Source organism: Scleropages formosus, chromosome 19 (assembly GCF_900964775.1).
Source record: "Scleropages formosus chromosome 19, fSclFor1.1, whole genome shotgun sequence".
Taxonomy (NCBI): domain Eukaryota; kingdom Metazoa; phylum Chordata; class Actinopteri; order Osteoglossiformes; family Osteoglossidae; genus Scleropages; species Scleropages formosus.
The window spans coordinates 25,113,771-25,138,620 of record NC_041824.1 but is presented as its reverse complement, the minus strand read 5'-3'; the positions used below and the strand labels follow the sequence as shown (position 1 = coordinate 25,138,620).

Genomic DNA, 24,850 nt, shown 5'->3' with positions numbered 1-24,850 from the left:
ACTGAGAGCATCTCTGATTAAAATTTCCACCTACAACAAAAGGTGAATTTATAGAAATCTTTATTGTGATTATGTACGTATAAATAAGTAAAACACTTCATTGTGCATATCTATACAAAGATATTTTCATTGGGAAAAGAAATGTAAAAAACATACTTGAATCTACTAAAACATAGCTTTAGAGAGCTGTAATGAACCAAACCTCATTTGTCACCATAAAAACTTCTACAAACAGAAAACTGTTACAGAGGTACATATGTGTGAATTACTCAGACACCTGAACACACTCAGATTACTCGTTCCAAATTTAACTTACATTTCAGCTCACTGGGAAGACTCATGAATCCGGTGAAGCTCCAAGTGTAGGATGGATAAGGGAAAGAAGAAATACTGTGCAACATTTCGACCACTGTTCTCAAAATAAAACTTTAATCCTCTTCAGCAGTCATTAAAGCCCTCTGTGACTTAACATCGCCCTCCTATGGTCCACACCAACAGTACACTGGTACGCTTCACCACAATATCCTTACCACCCTCAGACTACTATACCTTCCTCAAGACAACCTCCCTGCTAAGTACGCAACTAAAAAACATATATATATATAATATAATTAAACATGACAGGACTAAGAAGTCTTCAGATGAGTCATTTTCCTCAGATTCAACTTTAAACAAGCCTTCAAACTCCAGACACTCTGCTCACAATCTGCTGATAAATTTTTCTGCACGTCTCTGGCAAAAAGTCAAATTCCCACTTGAAACCACTGGTCTGCAGATTTAAATTACACACATTTTGTTTTTGTTCTAGTGTTGAACTCTGCTAGGACTGCAGTTAGACTGGTACAATGAGACATACACCACACATTTACAGGACGAGCAAACAACTGCGGAGATTGAAATCCACTTGCGGTTCTTCTTAACACACCACCTGATGCTAAGCAACACCTGGTGACAGCACTGACACAACTCTCAAATACAAAATTTACTCTACATATTTTAAAATTATCCATGTCAAATATGTTGACTGTGACCTGGACCATGCAGGGGCTTCAGCAGTGTAAAAGTAGCCTTGCCTTTGATCTGGAGTATTTGCTTGAATGAGAAGATGAACATTTCCATCCGCATTGTTACCACAAGCGGTGGAGTCCAGGCAGTGTCCTCCTTGACCCCTTCACAGTTCCTCTGAGGAGAGGATGAGTGTCTCAAGCAGACCAGATGTTCTTTGCTGGAGGTCAAGTTGCTGTCTGCACTGGGGATGGTGGGAGTGACCAGGTTAAGCGCTACTGACTGTATAATGGGGTCGCATCCCACCAGTCGCACTGAACCAGCATTAATTGGAGTCCCTGGGGTGACTCTATTGCTTCCATTGTTCTCTACTGAACCGGGATTCTGTGGGGCAAATGTTGCTTGTCATAAGGCACGGGGTGTGGGCTTACTCGTTGTGTGCATACGTGTGTGTATACATGTGCAAGACAGGAGTGGGGGGGGAGTCACTGATGGTGGTGAGTGCGATCGTCCGGCCTCTTGACATGGATGCGGCGCACCCTCTCGATCCGCTCGCGCTCCTCGTCCTCATCCAAATGGTGAGAACGGCCAGCTGCACCCCCTGTGGCCTCCAGCAGGGCATTGTCAGGACCGCGCCCATCCTGTGATTCGTACAGGAGGATGTTGAGGGTCTCTTCATAGATGCGGGCCTCTGGAAACTCCACCTAGGCAGAAAGGAGGCAAAATCAGTGTGTGTGAAACGTCGTGGAAAATAAGTGTGCTTCTCCCAGTCAGTCACATTTTCATGGTCTGAGCAATGGGTCTCCCTCTGTGCTCAGGATGGCATGAGCAGAAATTCAGAACAAGTGACCCGGTAGACACAGTGGACATCAGAGACTGATTTCAACACAAAACCCATCAAACAAAACAGAAAATAATTTACAAATTGCCAGTTTAAGAACATCACCTTATTATTAAACAAAAAAAAGCCTAATAATAGCTCTTTAGAGCAGTGTGCTGTGCAGAGATCACCACTCACTGTTAAGCAGAAACCTGTCAAATACTGTAAGGATTTTTGTAGCACACTGTGAGGGACACTGCACATAACCACACAGTTTGATGGTACCTTGGTCTGCTTCTTTTCTGTGGCGTAAACAATGGAGGTGCAGCACACCTCCGCGATCTTTCGCCCCTGCCCATAGAAGGACCAGCAGCAGATCTCATCCCCGATGACATCCTTGATGAACAACACCCGGCCATTGAACCTCAGTGAGAGCTTGTCGAAGAGCTCAATATTCTTCAGCATGTTGTCGTCTGAGTTGCTGCGCAGCCGGAACGGTACAGGGTCACACAAAGCAGGTAAATACACGGTGATACAATACCTACAGCCTCAGTGTTGTTAGTACGTGATGAATGACACGCCACACTTTTGCATCTTGTAGAAACTTTTCTCCAAAGTTACATGCAATTTGGAGAAAACAAAAGCACATCCCACAACTGCATACAAGAGCTACAAGTGTGCACGTTCCATCCTGTATTCTGCCCCAATTCTCTGGGTCCTTATTTCAAACAACTCCTTATTTTTATGAAGTTGTGTCACCACCAACTGCTCCCTCTCACCTGGTATAGGAGTACTTGTTGTTGCTTCTGTTGTACAGCAGTTTGACAGTAGGCTGAGGAAAACAGGAACACAAAACACAATGTCAAGCAGCTGCATGTCACTGACCCAGCGTGTTTTGCCCTCGGTCACAGCCAAGTGCCTACTTTGTTAGAAGTTGCTATTAGCCTCTGCTCCTCCTTTGATGATGTCACCAGGGGCACCTTGCAGAATGGTTCGTACGTGTCTTTGTTCTGAAATGGTACGAATTATTAAACAACATTAATGAGACCATATGAGATACATGCAGCAACAGATTTTGCATATGAGATGATCTTTCATAGTTTAAGACTTAAGTAATTCTTTTTTTCCTAATGACTTCTGTAGTGATATTGAGCTGTACAAAGAATATAATTAAAAATAAAATGTACAGCTACAACTAATATGGTGGATGGATGAGCTGGATATATTGTATGAGAAAGTGGAATATTTCAGAGTGGAAAATCATACATTTACATTTATTTATTTAGTCAATGCTTTTCTTAAAACTAATTTACAATATTAATCTACTGAATTTTAGTACCACGCATATAGTGCATTCCTCATTTGTATCTGGGTTCTTTACTAAACTATACTGTATTTAACTATATTAGATGCCAGAACACTTGCTGCAGTCTAAGCTCCAGCCAGCTGTGACATTGCTCCTTCTATGTGGGAAAATACCTGTAGTGCTGCATGGCACTCGTCCGCCAGTCCCTGGACCAGGTAGTACTTGGCCTCAGCCAGCAGTTCCTCGGTCTCTCGCCGGCCCTCTGGGAGCGGTACAGCACCGTCCCGGAGGTAGTTGAGGATCGTCCCAAAATGCTTTCCACAACGGTCAATTAGGATCCAGCCTAAAATTGGCAGAAACAATGTGAGCAGTAAGCATGAAAACTATAGTAAAAACCACCCCCCTCTCATTACTCAGAAATCACTGAATTTCATTTACATCACACTCCTCAGTTGCGACCTTTGCTTCTACGTCATGTAAGAGTCTAATCTTCCTGATTTTTTAAAAAATATATTCTTCCATTTTCAAGGCAAAGTCATGCTTGAGTTGCACTGAAAGAAAGTATGTGTATCCCACAGCCTTGTTGAAAATTTATGTCCAGCATAATGCTGAAAATTCCACTGTGCCCATAAAGGAAAAACAAAGGGAAGTTGAAGGTGAGGCTTCACCTCAGAAAAAGCCTTGCTCAGAAAGAAGCGATTAGGCATAATCTGGTTAAAAGCGAAGAATGCTAAATGGAAAAAAAAAACTCTGAAGATTGAGTTACTAAACCAATTAAAAAAAAAAAAGCTCCAACACTAGGCAGAGTAAATCTGGTTACATAAATCAGGTTCAGAACATAGTTACATGGGTCTTCCAGAGACGGTGTGAGGGAGCAATGGTTCAGCTTCCAGTTTGGCATCACAGAACACATGATAAATGGTTTACAACAACCCAGGAAGAAACACGCTTTAATAAAAGTCCCTTTTTACAAATGAAACACTCCAGATACAAATAATTCCCCCTCCACCAAAAAAAGCACACACACTTCCAACCCTTAGCCATAGCAGATTTTTTGAGGCAGTGTGTCTGGATTTTCACTCTTGTTTTACTGAAGTCAAGAGAATAAGTTCTGCTTTGCTGCACATTTTAATTACACAAATTGGATATAATGTAATGAATAAACAGAAGAACACAACTGTAAACTTGCAGGTGTGATTTGGGAATAATGCGTTCCAATTTTGATAACGGAAACTCGTGTTATACATCTTTTGCATTAAGTATTTCATTTTGATCTTCTATATTACAATCAAGTGTGGCAGACAAAAGTGAAAAGAGTGTTTTTTTTTAATTAAAAAGGCATTCTGGGAGTCGAAGTGGGGATCATAAAAGAGTCTATATCAACAGAACTAAAGATGGATGTTATAAAGCACTTTTAAAGAAATAGGAATCAAATTGCATATTCTTCATGTGTTTTGCCATTTTTTGCAATTAGATTATGGTTCTGTAGGTTTTGAAATTAAATTCTAATTTAATTTTGGGTGTGTTGTGAGTTTTCTATTCCTGATATTACTGTACTTTGCTCCTAACCCATCTTTTCCCCACTGAAATTTATTTCTATTACGTGAATTAGCATAACTTGCTCTCTGGTGGGTCTGGGGTTCGAGTCCTGCTTGGGGTGCCTTGTGATGGACTGGTGTTGCCGGGTTAGACTCCGGCTCACTGCGACCCCGCTCGGGACTAGCGGTTTCAGCCAGTGTGCGTGTGTGTGAGAGAATTAGCATAACACAGTTTTTCACATGCACACAACTATCGCATTATAGCAAAGCTGACTGAACGCTGACTTTTGCTGCATACCACCTTAACATTTGTATAAATTAGTTTTTAAAGAACAGGGTGTTCCCCCCCGGTGTATACCTTCGCTGTCCGTGAGCACTTCCATGCGGCCACTGAACATGGCCTTCAGCATGGTGTCCTGCTTGGTGAGCGTCTGCATGGTGGTGTAATAGAGTGCACCGCCCACATTCAGCTTTACATACTTAGAGCTGGGGCTGGAGCCCTTGAAGGAGGTGGTTCGAGTCGTGGCCGCTGGCACTGCTGAGCTCACCACACTTTCTCCCGACATCTCTTCCTGCGGAAACACACCGCAGGGTTGTGAGCGCTCCACTAATCACTCCAGAGATTTATTTTCACATTTTAAAATGCTCTTTGAAAAATTCACAAAAATGGGAGATGTGAAATATTAGGGAAACAGCTTGCGGCACGTGTCCTCAGCTGACAATTAAAGTATTACACAGTGCTGCACGCTGTACAAGACACACCGTTTACATGTAATCTTGTTTGTTAATCCTACACAGTTGATCATACATGCTAATCAGACCAATCCAGGATTAACAAATATAGCAACAGACATTTCATTTTTTTTTTTTTTCTGTTTTCACTTGTTGTTTGAAGTATTACAGATCCAGCTACAGTCATTTGGCATTTACCTCCACGGTTTTCTTAACGTAATAACTTATAAAATAACAACTTGTAATAAGTCTTGCTTCTGAGAAGCAAATTTAAAGATGAGAGAAAATAAATAGATTTGTGGATCGTATCACGTACATTTGCTCTGTGAAAAAGTATTATACACATAAACCAGTGAGAGTAAGCGCAACACAATCCTCGATAAAGTTTATTAAAAAGATTAAAATTAAATGGCAGAAGACGCGCTCAACTCGATGGAGATTTATTTAACTACAGGCCTGGGCGCCATTGTTATACACAAAGCGGGGCACAGGACTACACTCACTCACGATCTGAGAGAAGTGTTTTCATCTGTAAATTACACACATGATGATTTTAAAAGGGCAAACTTTGAAAAGGTGTGATATACTATGTATGTGCACTGTGGAGGAAAGACGGCTCGTTCGCGAACTGCACTTCTGAGACGCTCCCTAGCCTAGGCTAAAGAACACGCCTCTATCAAGACAGGGCTGATGATAAGACCGAAATCTCAGATCAAGGGGCCTTCGATAACTCCCGCAAATATGTTATGTACCGTATGAACACCGCAAATGGTGCCCGCTACTCTACAATACACAACATGAAAAACACATCGATCCACCTCAAGAAACATAAATTAACTTTGTCGCGAATTATGAGGCAACCTGTGTGTGCGCATGCATGGCATGCGTCACCGCTAACTAACTAAAGCAGTAGCGTACTTCTCCGCGTAGACACATAAATCAAACTGTAGTCTAATCGAAAGGTCGTTAGCTACCTTTCCATCACGCGTTATGATCTCTTTTACTCCTATTGTGTAGTTATAAGCGAGTCGGTTGTACAGTTAAAACCCACACGACTGTGTTCACTCACTGCTAGCCCGCGCTAGCCACATTCCTGATTCCACACAGAGACAGAACACCTCGTACGCACTTCGAGTCCCCCCCCTTGACTAGGCGGTAAAAACACATCACATTCAATGACAAACATAAAATACGTGGTCAATAAGTTTCAGATAATAATGTCTACCATAGAATCCAGAAACACTCCCGATACCGAGAAACATTCAGGCAATCGTGCACTTCCAGACCAGCAGTCAGAATGAGCAAATTCCGCTCAGGATGTGACGTCACACATAATTTTCTAAACCGGATTTCTCCCTTGCGAGAGGACTCAATCTACCTCTTACAGGAATGAAGATTTGTAGGAATAAGGCCAGGGTAACTGCTGTCCAAGTAGGAAATCTTACTTTCGTTTCTTTTCCCTTTTTATTTATGTTATTTGTTTATTATTATATGTGGATACTTGTGTAAACGAGACATTTATTTGCTTCCTGGGTGACTGTTGTCGTTCTGTCATTACTGTACTATGTACGTGCACATACAGTATATACAGTATATAGCAGCGCCCCCCAGTGGTGATACTAGAGAGAGGTTTTCAAAAGGTGCCCAATGAAATCGCAGTCGAGAGGTAGCAGGTAGTACAAAAAAAAAAAAAAAAGAAACAAAACACACGATGTAACCCAGCCGCGTCATCTGGAAGTCTGTTTGTTACTAGATTTGTTCTAAACTCCAAAGTCACTTTTACTTCTGAGTCACAATTAGTAAAAAGCTACATAATTCAAACCTCCTTTTATTTATTCGTCTTGTAAAAACCCGACAAACATCTATAAGTAAAAAAAACTTTAACGCTTACATCCATCAATAAATTATCAAGAACTACTTTTATCACACATACTTTGTCTGAAACCGCTTGTCCCGAGAGGGGTCGCGGCGAACCGGCCGGAGTCTAACCCGGCAACACAGGGCGCAAGGCTTTTATATTTACTTTTATTTGTTTTATTTTATTGTTTTAATGAAGTCGCAACTCCATTAAAAGTAAAAGTATTTAAAACCACCGAGAATAAAATAATCTTCACAGCCTACTATTGAATCCCAGTTACATGCCAGTTTCTCTCATAACCTTGTGCTTGTGCAGCACTGTTTCAGCTTCTGTCCATTTTTAATTCTCTTTCACACAACCATTCAAATCTGAATAATTCAGATTGCTCTTTCAATAAGTTATGTTGTCATGACCATGACTTCTAACAAGAGGGGCGAAACACTAAAAGATCAAAACCTTAGAAAAGGTTCCAAAGGGAATTCGACCCAAACAGTGTGGGGACGAACGTGACGAATGTAGCCGAAGAGTGTGACTCGAGCGCTGTTAGCTTTTCGTTCCCTCCCGGAACCAGCGGCCTACCTCGCCCTGTTCTCCCCGGACCCTTTTCTCAGTGACACCGCAGGGGGGAGGAATTAATGGCTGGTCTGTGTGTGCGGGCTCGCTGTCACTGTTGACGTTCGCGAAGTGACACAAACAAGCAGACGGCGTGTCACTGTACTTCATATCTCCGCTCTCCTGCTAGTAATATGCTGTTGCTGTTTACCGGGCGCAGTTTCCGTTCCACGAGCGCGCGCTAACCTGCTAGCAGCTAACTAGTAATCTGCAGTCTGCTCGACCACCACCCGTCCGTCGCATTTTGATGCTGTACGTGACCTCTTTCAACACAGCCAGGTAAGTTGCGTGACGTGTGTGTGTGTGTGTGTGTGTGTGTGTGTGTCTGTCTGTCTGTCTGTCTGATCCGATCCGATATATATCACATATATCATCATGTGTGTGGCACGGAGCGCGTGTTCACTGAAGACTTAGTTTGTACTTGTAATAACTAGTTTTGCCCCTACCCCCCGGATTTGTTTGTGCTTCTGCTCGTTAACGTGGCGCCGAAAGTGTCCAGGTTGTGTGAGGTCGAGATTGGCAGTGACACAAGTGTCGCAGGAGGACTCTTCTTCCCTGGGCTCGTTCTCATGTCTGAAAACTTGTACCTACTTAGCTGAACTTGTTAACACTTTAGACTGTTGTGTCTCACTTTGCTTGCTTTGCCATGTTGTCCTTAACGTTACAGTGATGACTCTGCTGGGCTCCTCTGAACGCTGCTGGTGACGCCGCGCTCCTCGCCATGACTGTGAGCGCCGAAGGAGGAGTGTGATCGCGCTCTGTTTCTTCACACACACTGGAACACGTTTGGTTAGTAAGCATCTGTTGATTGTGACGCGGTGGTTGGATTTGGGAACGAAACAGATTCCCGCTCTGTCATGTTTGTAAGTTGAGGATGCCGTATGTTGTGGTGTAGCAGTCACCTTTGACCTTGTAATGTTGTTTTGTTGTTCTACAGCAGGAAAACATGTTCAGTGTAGCCCAGACATCCAAGTCCCAGTTCTTGGACAAAGCGAGGCAGGCGCGCGAGGAAAGGAAGGGGCAGAAGGAGCGCGAGAGGGCGGCCACACAAATCCAGGCGCTCATCAGGAGGTTCCTCTGCCGCTGCCGCTTACAGAGGCAAATCAGGTTTGACGGACTCCTGGGAGTGGTCTTCTTTTAATTGTGTTGGGGATGATTCTGTGTTTCTCTGCAGAACTTGGCAAAACTAAAAAAGGGAACCTAACTTCCCTTACACTGTTAAGTTTGATCAAGTTACTTTCCTCAAATAGATACAGTAAAAATTACCCAGCTGTCTGAATGGTTAAATTATTGGAAGTCTCTGTGGAGAAATGTCAGCTAAATAAAGCAACGTAACAGGGTGAATTCTGAAAGGTGCTGATATTTTTCTTGTGTGGGGAGATGGTATAGTCTGCAGCCTATGCATAAAAGAGGGTACCTTTCCAAATAGGCTGAAGCACGTAGTAGCAGTACTGTACTGTAGTCATGGTCTGTCCTGTCCCCAGTGATACTCCAGACTAAAATTGAGATGTGGAATAACAGTGTTTTTAGTTCATTGCTTCATCAGTCTGGGTGTTTATACATTTATCTGATGCTTTTTTCCAAAGCGACTTACAATGTTAAGGTTACAATTATTTACCCATTGAGAGAGCTGGGTAATTTTTACTGGAGCATTTCAGGGTAAGTACCTTGCTCAAGGGTGCTACAGCCAGAGGTGAGGCTTGAACCTGCAACCTTTGGGTCTAAAGGCAGGTGCTCTAACCACTGTGCTACCAGCTGTCCCCTATGTTTATAAAACATTATGCATATTGCAGGAAAGAGGTGGATGACTTCTTTGAAGCTTGTGATGCTGGAACCTCGAAAAGAAATGCACTTTCCATTTTTAAAATAGCAAGAAAGCTGTTGTTCATATTTGGCAAAGAAGATAAGTTGGTGAGTTTTAGTTCTAGTTTTTTAAGCAGATAAAAAAATTGCTTTGCTTATTTTTTGTGTTGTGAGCTCGTGCAACTATTTGCATTGGCTGTTTTGTCTACTCATATTACAAATGTGTCCTTTTTAATTTTATTCCATCACTGAGAAATGTGTAATGCAATGTGTATAGATGCAATATTTCTACATTTTAATTTCCAGAGGTTCGAGAAACTCTGCCGTTTAATACTTGGAAGCATGGATGTTGATAATGAACCAAAGGTAAGTGCAGAATTGACAACACAAGTTGAACGTGGTTTAAGGACTGAAATGATTGTCTCATTTCTGTAACTCATTTTACACCTTTCCCTCAGGTGTGGTATGTGTCTCTGGCTCTGTCCAAAGACCTCACCATCCCTTGGATCAAACAGATCAAAGACATCCTTTGGGTTTGCTGCGAATTCCTTAAAGTACTGAAGGTGAGTTTCCTTTGGCTGCGGGATTACAGCTGTACCCTGCTATCCGTCCATAATACGTTTTAAAAATGGGGTGGATAACAAAAATGTGTACAGCGGGGGCCTATTTCCCGTTATTCCTCAAGGGTCAAAATGATCGTCTTTCCCAGCCTATCTTAAAAACTTTGACAGAATCTCTAAAAATGATATAAAAACACACGCTGACCGAACATTGACTGAAACCGCATGTCCCAAGCGGGGTCATGGCAAGCCGGAGCCTAACCCAGCAACACAGGGCGCAAGGCTGAAGGGGGAGGGGACACACCCAGGACGGGACGCCAGTCCGCCGCAAGGTACCCCAAGCATAACTTGAACCCAGACCCACCAGAGAGCAGGACCCAGCCAAACCCGCTGTGCCACCGCGCCCCCTAAAACGCTTAATAAAATCAAATTATTATAATGAAGTACAACATTACAATATGCAGTATTTAAGTTACCCAGAAATACCGTAAAGAAACCACCCAGACCACACTGTCAGGGACGTTACAAAAAGACTGCTCGGGAAACAGAAGTGTTGGAACATGAGCTTTATTGCACCTCTGCATTGTTAGACAGTAGCACTAACACACACACATATATATATCTGCAGCTATGTCTCTTTTTCCTCATAATGTTTGTATGAGATGTATGTCACTTTGGAGAGGACACACACACACACACACATTTTCAGAACCGCTCATCCCATACAGGGTCACGGAGCCTACCCGGTAATATAGGGCGTAAGGGACACACCCAGGACGGGACGCCAGTCCGTTGCAAGGCACCCCAAGCGGGACTCGAACCCCAGACCCACTAGAGAGCAGGACTGCAGTCCAACCCACTGCGCCACTGAGTGTCTGCTAAAGGAGTAAATGTAAAAGCCTAAAAGGTCTCGAACACCAGAACAACACGGGAGCAAACGCCGCACAATGGTTGCCCAACAAACACTAACATCCACAGTGGCAGTGCCATATTGTAGAAGCACTACTGCTCCTGACACTACAGTATGTTTTATTGCATTTTTTTGTCTGAGTGAGAAAAAAGAAAGCTTGTTTATAGAGCTGAATTTTTATGTTTTTTCCCAAGACGCTTTGACAAAAATGCATTGTAGTGGGAGGGATCAGGGCAGATAGTGAAGAAAGGTATTAATTTTAAAGAGTCTTTATAGCGGAAGCACTGATACCAGAAGGGTGGATAGCAGGGTACACCTGTATCAGATGGTGCAAATTTCTTTTTTCAGGTCATTGTGGATAGAACGTCTTTTGCAGTTATTAGGAAAAAAGCATTAAAAGTTCTGTAAAAGCTCTGTAAATTCCTGTACTGTGCAATTTAGGTAATTGGTAGCCTTGTATAGTTTTCTTTGGGATCGACAAAGTTTTAATTAACGTATTTCTTTCTGTTTGGGTTGTGTAGCCCGACATACTGCAGGACAGTAAACTGGTGACGTTGTATCTCACTATGCTTGTGACGTTCACGGACACCTCAACGTGGAAAATCGTAAAAGGCAAAGGTGAATCCCAAGGTCATGAGGATATGGTCAGCCATGTTTTCCTCATTAATAATAAATAGAAGATAATCCAGCCATTTCCTCGATGAGGAACTCAGTGCCTATGTTTCTGCTCTTGTTGTGTTAGGAGAAAGCCTCAGGCCTGCACTCACTCGTATCTGTGAGAACATCATGGGCCACCTCAATCAGAAAGGATTTTACACCATACTGCAGGTAGTGTAAATTCCTTCATCTGAGACCTGTTTCTTCCCTTAACAAGACTTCGTTGTGGTCAATTTCTCTTTAATTGCTTTTCAGATTTTGCTAACTAATGGACTAGCGCGCTCTAAACCCTCTCTTTCGAAAGGAACCCTCTCTGCAATATTTACACTTTCTTTGAGGTGAGTTAATCATTTAAAGATTGATCTGTTCAAATGTGATTAATTTATAAATAATATGGCCATTGCGCTGGGAGGCTAGATATTCTACGGTATACATTTCGGCCAGCTGTCTATACTTTCTAGGCTCTTAAATGGTTTAGATGTCTTAAAATCCTGCAATTAGATTTGATCCTTCTATTCACTGCATCTGTACGGTACAGTTATGTAACAAAGAGAAATTACAGAAAACTGAGCTATTGTTGCATTGCTGCACTGATCACTTTGGTTTTTGTGACTAATAAAAATCAGCTGCTAGTTTTTAACAAAATGCTAATGTAAACTAGTAGAGACAGGAAAATTTTATTTCTCATCTCTGGAATATGTGCTTGGCACATTTTGTAATTTTGCACCTGTTTAATTCTTTGCAGGCCTGTTGTTGCTGCTCACTTCTCTGATAACCTCTTGAGATCTTTCTTAATTCACATCATGTCTGTTCCGGCTGTTGTCTTCCACTTCAGCACATTAACGCCTGAGGTGAGGCATGAAGCAGAAAGCCCATAAACAATGTTGCCTGTGAAACTCAAGCGTTTCTGGGCTAACGTAGAACAGCCGGAGATATGGTAAATGCCCTTAGTTTCTTGTGGCGATTCTCTGAGCTTCTTTTTGGTCCTTTCCTTTCTACAGTGCATGGCTGCCATGCAGACCCATGACCTGTTCCGAAAGTTTGTCATTTTCCTGAGCCGGGAGGAGCAGTGTGCTGACATCTGTGTCTGTTTAGAGGGCAGTCACACACTATGCCTTCTAGGTAAGTGCTTTGCCTGGAGCCTTCCCTTGGCCAAAAAATTGGCGCTCAAGAAGAATCTCTTGATTGTCAGGGTCTTTAACACTTTGCTGTTAGCACTTAAATGTCATGTACATACATATTAGTACCTCTGTCTGATCCTGTTGGCTTTGTGGTACTTTTTTGGTCACATTTACAGGTAACCTGATTCACTTGGGCTTTCTCAATGAGAAGGTGCTGGAAGAGGAAGCCAGTCACTTTGTCAAGGACCTGACGGATATGCTGTCCTATTGCCAGCGATACGTGTCCCAGAAGAAGTCTAATCTCACACACTGGCACCCTGTGCTGGGCTGGTTCTCCCAGACAGTGGATTATGGGTCAGTGGAGCTTCGCTTCAGCATTCAGCCATGCATCTTGTCACCTGTGAGCCTGAAAATCCCCTGTTTTTTGTCCCCCTCTCTGGTACACGTGTCCAGACTGAACGAGTCCATGCCGCTGGTCACCCGGCAACTTCAGTACTTGTGGGGTGTGCCCGTCATCCGAACGCTCTTCTGTGATGTCCTCAGCAAAAAGCTGGAGAGCCAGGAGCCAACACCCCCTTCGGCGCAGCCAACCACATCGCAGAACAACTTGCCAGTCAAGAGTAAGGGTGAAACCCATGTACACAGCTTTATGATTGACAGGTTTTTAATTATTTTGAATCTGATCAATTGTTTTCATTAACTGAAAGTTAGCGATACAGACAGACTACTTTGGAAGTACAGTCAGATTGTCCAACACCACCGTTCGTTCTGGTGCACCTCACACAAGCAGCTGCACGTAAAATTGATAGGAAATACAAAGGTGATGGTGACAGATGGTGCAATGCAAGTTTATGGTGTGAATATCAGATCAGGAGAGAAGTGGGCATGTGAGATGTGTTTGGAGACCCTTGTTGAGTACTGAAAGGGATTTAAAAAATACCAGAGCAGAGTGAACAACGCCAAGAGTGAAAGGGATTGGTGATGTGGCTAATTTTGCATGCGTTCTTGCCCAGACCTCTTCAAGCGGGCTTTCCAGAAGTCTGCGTCTGTACGCAACATCCTAAAGCCGGTCGGGGGGAAACGGGTGGACTCAGCTGAGGTGCAGAAGGTCTGCAGTGTTTGCGTCCTCTATCAGACGGCACTGACCACACTGAACCAGATCAGGCTGCAGATTCTCACCGGTCAGTTTGTATTGCTCTGCCTCACAGTCCTGTCACTCATATCGTCTTTGAGAGATTTCAGTGTGAACCTCGCAGGCTGGTCTCTGCCCTCCCCAGGCCTGACGTATCTAGATGACCTGCTCCCTAAGCTATGGGCCTTCATCTGTGAGCTGGGGCCCCAGGGAGGCCTCAAGCTCTTCCTGGAATGTCTCAACAATGACACAGATGAGTCAAAACAGCTGCTGGCCATGTTAATGCTCTTCTGCGACTGCTCACGGCACCTCATTACGTAAGACCATCGCAGACATAACATTTCTGTTAAATGAGGGGGAAAAAGCTGTTACAAGTATCAAAAGATGTTGCAATAATTTTGATTTGATTTATTTTCTATGTGGTGGTACTTACTTACTGTGGTGGTACCTTGCCTTCTTTATTTCAGAATCCTGGATGACATTGAATTGTATGAGGAACAAATTTCTTTTAAAACAGAAGAACTTATCACCATCTCTTCGTTTCTGAATACTTTTGTGTACAAGATGATCTGGGATGGCATTCTGGGTAAGTCCACCTTACTCCAATGAGCACTGGAGAAGCAAGACATGTAATAGTAAGGTCTGTGATAGGTGCTGTTTATATCTGCGTGTTGCTGCGGTGACAGAGAATGCCAAGGGTGAGAAGCTGGACCTCTTTCACAGTGTTCATGGCTGGCTAATGGTGCTTTACGAGAGGGACTGTCGACGCAGGTTTTCCCCTGATGACCACTGGCTACGCAAGTGAGTGTAATTGAAGCAACTAGAAGCCTCATCTGCCGTGATTTTTTCTTAATAGTAGCAGCTAAACAGAAGTGGGTCACAGCAATACAGAGACATCATCACTATACTAGGAAAAAAAACATACCACTATGTAATATGACTCAAAGTTAAGGACCCCTGTATTTAGGAGTAGTCATACAACTCTAAGAACATTCAGAAACATGACATTCAAATGATTAAAAATGTCAGCTAAATGAGTAAATGAATTTTAGAGGAAACTGTATTAGAAGGGGGCGCGGTGGCATGGCAGGCTTGGCAAGTGCCTGCTGTGTGGTGCGTCTGGGGTTTGAGCCCTGTTTGGGGTACCTTGTGGTGGACTGGCATCCCGTCCAGGGTGTGCCCCCTCCCCCTTCGGTCTTGTGCCCTGTCTTGCCGGGTTGGCTCCGGCTCGCCGCGACCCCTCACGGGACAAGCGGTTGTAGGTGTTGGTTGGTAGCCATCAATAGCTCTCCCCCAGTCCAGCAAGTTTTGTTTTTATGAAGGCGGTTACACATAAAGACCGATAACTACAGGCAGTCCCCGAGTTACGAACGTCCGACTTAAGTACAACCTGTACTTACGAACCACCCCCTTACTGACTGGATGTTGTTGTTTTTTTTTGTCACCCTTAAGTAACGATCGAATTAAAACTTCATAATTAAGCCTATTATATTAAAAATTAGAGTTACTGTATGTACAGTGGTTTGTAATAATAAACGGGCACTACTTTACGACTCTGATCAAAACATTGTGCGTCTGCAGCGGTTTGTCGGCTTGTGGGTGCGTGATCCTGAGGTAGGATAGACTTCCTTTTTTTCCTATTGACAGTGTCTCGTGTGTTACTGTATTTGGCTTTAATTTTTTTGTTTTTACCCTCCTAACCATGGCACCAAAGTGTAAATGTGATGCAAGTGATGGTGATGGATCCAAGAAAAAGGAAATGATCACGACTAAAACTAAAGAGTAAATAATAAAGTGAAAGGTGAAATGCCAATGAACAATTGAAAAAGTGATCATTAAATTTCCTTTATGCATGCACATGCACTGTCTCTCGCTCTCTGAGAGCGCTCGGCTACAAAAGACACTTCTTTCCAGTTGCGGAATCTCGCTCCAGACAACCCCCCCGCGCTTCCGACTCCTGTCCCTCATCGTTCCTCAGTCCCATTCCACGTCTCTTTGATAACAACCGTCCACCTTGTCCATAGACCACAATTTCGGATCCTCGCCTCTGTTCAGTTTGCCGATCAACCAACCATTTGCCTGTCCCCAACCATGAGAACACATTTAGTCCTTTGATTATGAATAAACGATCCTGCACTTGGGTCCGGTCTGTTCATCATGACAGTTGTAACATTTTTTACTATCTCTTTCTATGTTTCTCTCTATTATAAATAACTGTAGTTACATTTATTATTATTATTTAATTTACATTTGTTCATTTAGCAGACACTTTTCTCCAAAGTGACACACATTTCATTATAGTATTATCATTACATCATTACATTGTATTATTATTATTATTACTGCGTTGTTATATTAAAGATGTTTTAGTGTATCCAAAGTGTTTCTTTAATGTTTTTTTTTTTTTTTTAATTCATAGAATGGTACATGATATACAATAAACTAAGTCAAACATTTGACAAACTGACAATAGATACCCATCATAACGAACTGTTCCAACTTACGTTAAAATCCAACTTAAAGACGGACTGAGGACACGGAACTCATTCGTAATTCCGGGACTGCCTATATACGTACTGTAAAAAAGCAATCGTCATAGTTTTTTTTAAATTAACACACACACACACACACACATTTTCAGAACCGCTTGTCCCATACGGGGTCGCGGGGAACCGGAGCCTACCCGGCAACACAGGGCGTAAGGCCGGAGAGGGAGGGGACACACCCAGGACAGGACGCCAGTCCGTCGCAAGGCACCCCAAGTGGGACTCGAACCCCAGACCCACCGGACAGCAGGACTGCGGTCCAACCCACTGCGCCACCGCACCCCCTAGTTTAAATTAACATTTACATTTATTTGTTTAGCAGATACTTTTGTCCAAAGCGACGTACATCTCAGCAAAAGTACAATTTATGCATTACATTGAGAGAAGGAGACATAGCTGCAGACATGAAAGTCTCAGGCAAACCTAGTTTGTTCCCTACCACTTGTTGCACCGAGGTTCATCGTTCAAGTAAAGAATTACCAATGGCCTCTGCTGGTACAAGACTGTCTTCACATTTTTGCCTGCATGGCAGGGACTTGAAGCCAAGTCTTCTCTTCCAAGAGTTGGAGAAAGGCAAGAGAAGAGCCCAGTTACTGCTGCAGTACATTCCTCATGTCATCCCACACAAAAATGTGAGTGACCCTCAAGGAAAAACATTGTTTGTTAGTTCCTGTTGTCAGTTTCCTTTTTGATCCACTCTGAGACACTTCACCACTGCACAGTGTATTACTCTCATGATTTTCCTGTGTCCAGCGGGTGCTGCTATTCCGTAACATTGTGACAAAAGAAAAGGAGGCCTTGGGATTGGTGGAGACGAGCTCTGCCTCCCCTCATGTCACCCATATCACCATCCGTCGCTCTCGTATGCTGGAGGTAATGAACACCTTCAAACATTGGTGGCATCAAACTTTGGTAGCCCTGCAGTTTTGACAACTGAACATAACGACACTTTCTTTGCTCTCAGGATGGCTATGACCAGTTGCGTCGGCTACCTGTGAACTCCATCAAAGGTGTCATCCGAGTAAAGTTTGTCAATGACCTTGGTGTGGACGAGGCTGGCATTGACCAGGATGGAGTTTTCAAGGAGTTCCTGGAAGAGATAATAAAGAAGGTCTTCAACCCAGCACTCAACCTTTTCAAGGTGCATTGTCCTGCTCTTGTTGCTGTTAATTTTATTTAATTTTAAAATTATCTGTTTAATTTTAATCTATTTAATTTTATGACTCTGTTAATGTCATTTAAAGGTACTCGGCAAAGTAACTCTTAGTTGCTTGTTTATTTGTTTTAGACCACCAGCGGTAATGAAAGGCTGTACCCCTCACCAACATCCAATATCCATGAAAATCACCTGCAGCTCTTTGAGTTTGTTGGGAAGATGTTGGGCAAGGCTATGTATGAGGTGGGGTTACACTGCTTACTGTACTTATTTGCAAAAACAGGAGTGGAATGTGGTCCAGGAGCAAAGCAAACAACGTGGTAGAGACTTTGAAAACTATGGACTTTCATCATTTTCTTCCTCTCTTCTTTTTAGTCAGCTATAAGCACATCATTTTTAAGAATTGAAATAATCACAAATAGCGACCTAATGCTTAAGTCTGTCACATTCTAAAAAGGACTTTACCTTCTTTCTAAAAATTTCTCAACGGTTAAAACTGGCAGGACCACTCACAGACCCAGTCTCCTTTCTATCTCTCTTCTTCCTCCTGGTCACCCCATTTTCCATGTGACCTTGAGTACCTGAGTCACCAGTAACATCTAATCAGACCTAGTGATGAGGATAATGTTGATGATGATGGACATTTCTCGCCATGCCCCTAATTTCTGTGTTGACCAGGGCATTGTGGTGGATGTGCCCTTTGCCTCCTTCTTCCTGAGCCAAGTTCTGGGTCATCACCACAGCACCTTTTACAGCTCCATTGATGAGTTGCCGTCCCTGGATTCTGAGTTCTACAAAAACCTCACATCCATAAAGGTCAGGAACCTTTTAGTCTCACGTCTGTTTCCATTAAGTTTTGCCTGTTTTCTCACCTGGTTCTTCTGTGATCACAGCGCTATGATGGGGATGTCAGTGACCTGGGCCTGACGTTGTCGTATGATGAAGATGTCATGGGGCAGGTAATATCAGCTGGTCACACACAGTCTGGTTCTGTGGTTCAGTCGCTCACTCACATGGTTACACGCTTACCCAGGATAGGTGATATACCCGGGTTAAAGACCTATGGGTATTTCTCCTCAGCTGGTCTGTCACGAGCTGATTCCTGGGGGAAAGACCATGCCTGTCACCAATGAAAATAAGTGAGTTTTTCAGAAGCAACCAGCTTTTCCCCATTAGCACGAGTATATGAATTTTTTTCCCCGTAATCTTTTAGTATATTAAGAATTATTGAACCAAACATATTAATGGTCTGTTGTGTAACACTAATACATATTGTCTGTACCAGGCTGTGAGTGCCGTACCGAACCCCACCCAAATCTTAAGCCCATCTGCTCTTTTCCAGGATCAGCTACATTCATCTGATGGCGCACTTCCGCATGCACACACAGATTAAGGATCAGACGGTGGCATTCATCCGCGGCTTCCGCTGCATCATCAACCCCGAGTGGCTGCACATGTTTTCCACTCCAGAGGTGCAGCGCCTCATCTCTGGGGACAATGCTGAGATTGACCTGGATGACCTCAAGTAAGCGTGAGACCATCATCCATCCACATCATTCATTCATTCATTCATTTTTTCATGTTTGGCTACCAGCAGTCCAGATTACCCATAATATAAGTTCCTTTTTTAAATGTAAAACACTTATTCTTAAACACCTTTCCTAAAACTTGAACTTTTTTGTTTTACAAAGTTACAGCTGGTCCTATGTTTACATTTACTCATTTATGTAATGCTTTTCTCCAAAGCAGCTTCCAGTGTTAAGTTACCTAGAACTATTTACCCATTTATGCGGTGGCGCAGTGGGTTGGACCGCAGTCCTGCTCTCCGGTGGGTCTGGGGTTCGAGTCCCGCTTGGGGTGCCTTGCGATGGACTGGCGTCCCGTCCTGGGTGTCCCCTCCGTCCTTACGCCCTGTGTTGCCGGGTAGGCTCCGCTTTCCCGTGACCCCGTGAGAGACAAGCGGTTCTGAAAATGTATGTATGTATATTTACCCATTTATACAGTGGGGTAATTTTACTGGAGCAATTTAAGGCAAGTACCTTCCTCTACTACAGTAAGAAGTGGGATTTGAATCTGTGACCTTGGAGTCCAAAGGCAGCAGCTCTAACCTCTGTGTTACCATCTGTCCTCTGTTTACTGACTTAATTGGAACCAGGAGTTGCTTCATTACTCAAGGTTTGTAAGTCGACTATAACACAGGCAGGCTGGGGGCTCCTCAATAGCTAAAGGTAAATGTTGGCAACCCGAACAGCACAGCTCCACAGTAGCAGGAATGTCCAGATGTGAACACAGCAGAACAACAGACTGTCTCCCATTTAGCAGCATTCAGGCACTGATGGGGACAGACAGGCTCTTTCTCTGGTGAGCTGCGACACCTGGTTCACGTGCCTTGACATTTGGCGTCCCCCTGGCAGGGGTATCTGCAGTATATTCTAAATAACAAAGCCCAATAAAGAACCTTGGCCAGAACTAAACGATAACTGTGCACCAACTTCGAGCATGGAGATGGAGGACAATGGAGAGGCAGCATTTCACTGAATGCTCAAAACTTGTAGATGTAGAAGGTATAGGATCCTATACAACTTGTACACATTCTGTTTGCTTCTTTTCCGTCTTTTCCAGTTTTTAAAAAAAATTAAGGCACTGTTCATTATTTGCGAGTGCTACCTGTTGGTACATCGTGACACTTGTGATTTCAGTTGGTATGTTAGCTCTCTGATGCCTCTTAGAAAAGTTTGTATTGGCAAAAGGTTTGCAATTTAAAAGTTTGCAAGTTGGGGACAGCCTGTATTTCATTTTATCCAAACCAGGTTACATGTTAAATTTTTTACCATTATATTTACAAGTTAGGGGATGCGGTGGCGCAGTGGGTTGGACCGCAGTCCTGCTCTTCGGTGGGTCTGGGGTTCGAGTCCCGCTTGGGGTGCCTTGCGACGGACTGGCGTCCCGTCCTGGGTGTGTCCCCTTCCCCCTCCGGCCTTACGCCCTGTGTTGCCGGGTAGGCTCCGCTTTCCCGTGACCCTGTGAGGGACAAGCGGTTCTGAAAATGTGTGTGTGTGTGTGTGTGTGTGTGTGTGTATTTACAAGTTTTACCATATCCATTCAGGGTAATTGCCTTTCTCAGGGGTACTCCCGCAGGAGATGGAATTCAAACCTCAAAGTACAAGGTGACAGCTTTGAACACTACCCCACCTGCTGGCCCATTCTTTCTTGGTTTTTAATAATTTATGGATAGTGTTATGGAGGGGGTGCGGTGGCGCAGTGGGTTGGACCACAGTCCTGCTCTCCGGTGGGTCTGGGGTTCAAGTCCCGCTTGGGGTGCCTTGCGGCGGACTGGCGTCCCGTCCTGGGTGTGTCCCCTTCCCCCTCCGGCCTTACGCCCTGTGTTGCCGGGTAGGCTCTGGTTCCCCGTGACCCCGTAAGGGACAAGCGGTTCTGAAAATGTGTGTGTGTGTGTGTGTAGTGTTATGGAATAGAGAGATACATTGTGTATTGATATAATTTTCACAAAGCTCTTTGACCTGTTTCCTACAGAAAACACACGGTGTACTACGGAGGTTTCCACAGCAGCCACCGTGTGATTATTTGGCTTTGGGACATTTTATCCAGTGACTTCTCTGCTGAAGAGAGGGCCATGTTCCTGAAGGTGACCCACTGTAACGCCCCTCTGCTATGGTTGTGTGTCAGATCTGGTGTCTCTCCACTGATCTGTTGTTGTTGGTTGTTGGCCTCAGTTTGTCACCAGCTGCTCCCGCCCTCCGCTCCTGGGTTTTGCCTACCTCAAGCCCCCCTTCTCTATCCGTTGTGTGGAAGTCTCTGATGACCAGGTGAGACCAGGTTGCAACATGTGATCTTTGTATTTTGTCTTTTTTTTTTTTTTTAAAGGTATCTGTAAAGGCTCATTGGCAAAGGTACCTTTTGCCAGATATTTTGATTTTTTTAAGGAAATTGAGCTAGATTTGCTACCTGCAATTCTGTGTGTGGCTAGGTTGACAGGGTTTTTTAAAGCATTTTAGGTCTTTATTTGCAATTAATTGATGAATATTGATCTTATTAGTCATAGACCTGTAAGCAATGCACTTGTGAGAGCTGTGGCACCTGCTTAGAGACCACTATTATTGGTAGACCACAAAGCTTCACTCCTATTCATGAGAAAGAATGAAACTGAACTCGAGTGCCTCTGTGTGTGTTCTTCTATCCAGGACACGGGAGACACACTGGGCAGTGTCCTCAGGGGTTTCTTCACCATTCGGAAAAAGGAACCTGGGGGCCGACTGCCCACCTCCTCCACCTGCTTCAACTTGCTTAAGCTGCCCAATTACAGCAAGAAGAGCGTGTTGCGCGACAAACTCCGTTACGCCATCAGCATGAACACAGGCTTCGAACTGTCCTAGAGTGACCTCCCCCTTCTCAGCAATCAAAATGCATACATGCACTCGACCCCGACCTTTGACATTCAGAGGAGCTCTGCCCCAACACTCCCACAAACAGCAGACTGCACCAATGCTGATGTATGGCCACACTCCTGCATCTGATTTGAAACCATCCAAGGTGGCTGGTGTGTGGATATGACAAGCACAGACATTTAAGTGTTGGTTTTGACCATTTATAAAAACCTGACTGTTGTGTCAGTGGAGCTAATCCCCTTCTACTAACACTACCCACCCTTAACTGTGGTTTAAAACATAGTATATTACTGTAATTCAACTATTAATTTAATTACATGCCTAACCATGGCTCCAACTGTAGTATTCCTCAGGCAGATGAACAACTCTCTTGATCTCACTACGTTTGTTGAACTGGAGAGCAATACAGCTGCAAGCCATGAAACACTTCTATGAACAAAGGAATGCTGGGTATTGATGATGAAAATAGAAACTTGTTTAGGCTAGAGTTGGGAAAAGACTTGTCTTTGAGTCTAATTCTCTTTTTTTAATAATGTTGAAAGCACCTTTTTGAAGAGGAAAAATGTTTTATTTTTAAAGATGATGTCCTACATAGTGAAAGAGGACGCGTTTTGATGTCTCTTTTTAAATAGCATTGCCTTCCTTGAAAGAAGTTACTGATTCCATATTGGTCGATATTCCTACAACCACCCCAGTACCATAGTTATTCCCCCCAGTACAAGCCACTGTCATTTGCCGCTTTATATATGATGAAACTGAAACCCAGCATTGTGTACAGTAGTATCCTGGACTTCAGTTCTCAGCATTATCTGTCACCTCCCAGTAGCGAATTTCTAAGGTCCATAAGAGAGGCATTCCCTACTTTTTTGTACTTTTTTATGTTTTTATTCTGAATCAAGTCCAATTTAAGGTTGCACCTTTGCGCAGAAGATTTCTGTGATCAGCTTTTAATTGCTTCAGACCCCAGATAAAAAATATCAAGCCATTTTCCCAAATAGCTTTATGCTCAAGTGATGTTCCTTATCATCATTTCTCCTTTTTATTGCCTCAGGCAATAAGTATGTACAGGCAAGCAGATCAAGAGCCTGTTTCTCCACTCAGTGGATCTACATTATGCTTCTGCTCATGCGTCAACTCCTTGAAGGCAGTTCTGTGCCACATTGTCAAATTAGAAATGTCAAATTTAATCCTTTGGAATGAAGCCATAAATTGTGGGGACAAAACAACCACACAAGAGGGCAGGAGCCCGAATTCCTCCAGCTACAGAGTTTGGACACATTGGATGTTCCGCTGGAACAGCTATGAGATGCGGCTGTAGGGGTAGGGTTTACCCACCTGTCCTCAGTAACCTGGAATGAAACTGTTCAGCCAAAAGCTGAAGAGCCAGCACTCACACATGCCTCACCTGTGACATGGGCAGATTAGTTTCTAGTCTTTTTTTTTTAATGCATCGATCTGTCCCTTGAAAGCAAAAGCAGGGTCTTCACTTTGCATTTCTCTTTTTCACAGTAGAGAGAATGTACTTGGGTTGTTGGATTTTTTCCCTTTTTTAACAGGTATCCTAGTGGAGTGTTAACAAAATTGGCCATTTACAGGGTTATATGGTGCTGGCAAAGAGATGTGTTGTGCTGGTTATGTATGCGTGTGCAATCTCTTAAAACTGCTGAAGAAGGTGAAAGGTTCACAGGAAAATATGGGGAAAAAAAAGCAATAGCTTATGTCAGACTTATGCAAATCTGTCTTTCTGAAGAATTATTCAGTGTGTTTGTGCATGAGGAACAAGCAACTAAAGTTTTATGTGATTCCTGCCTCCATCTGTTTTGCTTATAAATTGTCTAGAGGACAAGTGTCAAAACATCCCTCTCTGTAAAAGACTGTCATGCATTGTTGCAAACACAGCAGTTGGCAAAATGAACAGTGTATTAGTTGTGATTTATTGCGAATTAAGATGTGCACAGCAGAGCTTATTCTCAGCTGTGATGAGCAGATGTCAAACTGCAGAATCGTGAGTCTCCCTCTGATTTTAAGTTCCCACATCTTCATCACAGTCATGTGTACTACAAAAAGGAAAGAAGTTGTTGCTTTATTGATAACCATTGATATTGAGTCTGTAAAGAGTGAGTTGTCTTCAAGGTCATTAGAATGCAATTCTGAATTTGGACTACAGTGTACTGATGGATGGAGATATATGTATCTATATGGAAATTATTATACGTATTAACATTTATCCTATTGGAATCAGTATGAAAATGGGAGAGGAACCTGATCCGAGGTGTCCCACATGTTTTTGTGAGCGGATTGATTTTCTGTTGTTTTGCTCTCTGCCATGCAAAATTTTGCGAACTTCTCCAAAGTTTTATAAGAAAGGGCTTAGTTTTGTTGTCAGCATGCTGTAGTCACATGAGTCCTGTCGTAATGCCATCTCAAGGGCTTCTACACAAATATAGATACTGATGTCAAATCTAATGGTGATGGTGAATGACGCTTGTGTCTCCTTGACACAATTGACTGTCAAATGGCTTGAGCTCTGGAATGAAGCTGCTGATTGTTGAGATAATGTGGGGGAGTCGGTCGGTCGGTCGAAGATGGCGATACCCAAAAGGTAATGTCACAGGCTAAGCCAAGTGTGCTTTTGTGATCTTACTCGTCAGTGTTTAATGATGTCATAAAATTTGACGCTCTCCCTTG

At 43.3% G+C, this 24,850-nt stretch overlaps 2 protein-coding genes across 3 annotated transcripts; one reads left to right on the top strand and one right to left on the bottom strand.

Moving 5' to 3' along the window:
* Positions 1–101: 101 nt before the first annotated feature.
* kctd10 (potassium channel tetramerization domain containing 10) lies at positions 102–6,713 on the bottom strand. The gene is made up of 7 exons (XM_018748941.1): positions 6,627–6,713; positions 5,028–5,241; positions 3,305–3,474; positions 2,749–2,835; positions 2,605–2,657; positions 2,111–2,306; positions 102–1,709 (listed from the first exon to the last, which is right to left on the bottom strand). Exons 1-7 carry the CDS (start codon positions 6,627–6,629, stop codon positions 1,491–1,493), a joined length of 942 nt encoding a protein of 313 aa, XP_018604457.1. The 5' UTR covers positions 6,630–6,713; the 3' UTR covers positions 102–1,490.
* A 40-nt stretch (positions 6,714–6,753) lies between these two features.
* Positions 6,754–22,699, top strand: ube3b (ubiquitin protein ligase E3B). 2 transcript variants are annotated; one of them, XM_018749151.2, is made up of 28 exons: positions 6,754–6,832; positions 8,539–8,660; positions 8,809–8,978; positions 9,665–9,782; positions 9,981–10,040; positions 10,133–10,237; positions 11,666–11,762; positions 11,887–11,972; positions 12,057–12,139; positions 12,547–12,652; positions 12,803–12,923; positions 13,099–13,276; positions 13,376–13,542; positions 13,936–14,103; positions 14,200–14,371; positions 14,522–14,640; positions 14,741–14,855; positions 17,133–17,232; positions 17,354–17,473; positions 17,565–17,741; positions 17,889–17,999; positions 18,435–18,572; positions 18,650–18,715; positions 18,837–18,895; positions 19,099–19,281; positions 21,291–21,402; positions 21,491–21,583; positions 21,959–22,699. In XM_018749151.2, exons 3-28 carry the CDS (start codon positions 8,818–8,820, stop codon positions 22,148–22,150), a joined length of 3,207 nt encoding a protein of 1,068 aa, XP_018604667.1. In that variant the 5' UTR covers positions 6,754–6,832; positions 8,539–8,660; positions 8,809–8,817; the 3' UTR covers positions 22,151–22,699. The 2 variants fall into 2 exon arrangements, with proteins under 2 accessions (XP_018604667.1, XP_018604666.1); XM_018749150.2 differs by lacking the exon at positions 6,754–6,832 and adding an exon at positions 6,908–8,150.
* Positions 22,700–24,850: the final 2,151 nt, after the last annotated feature.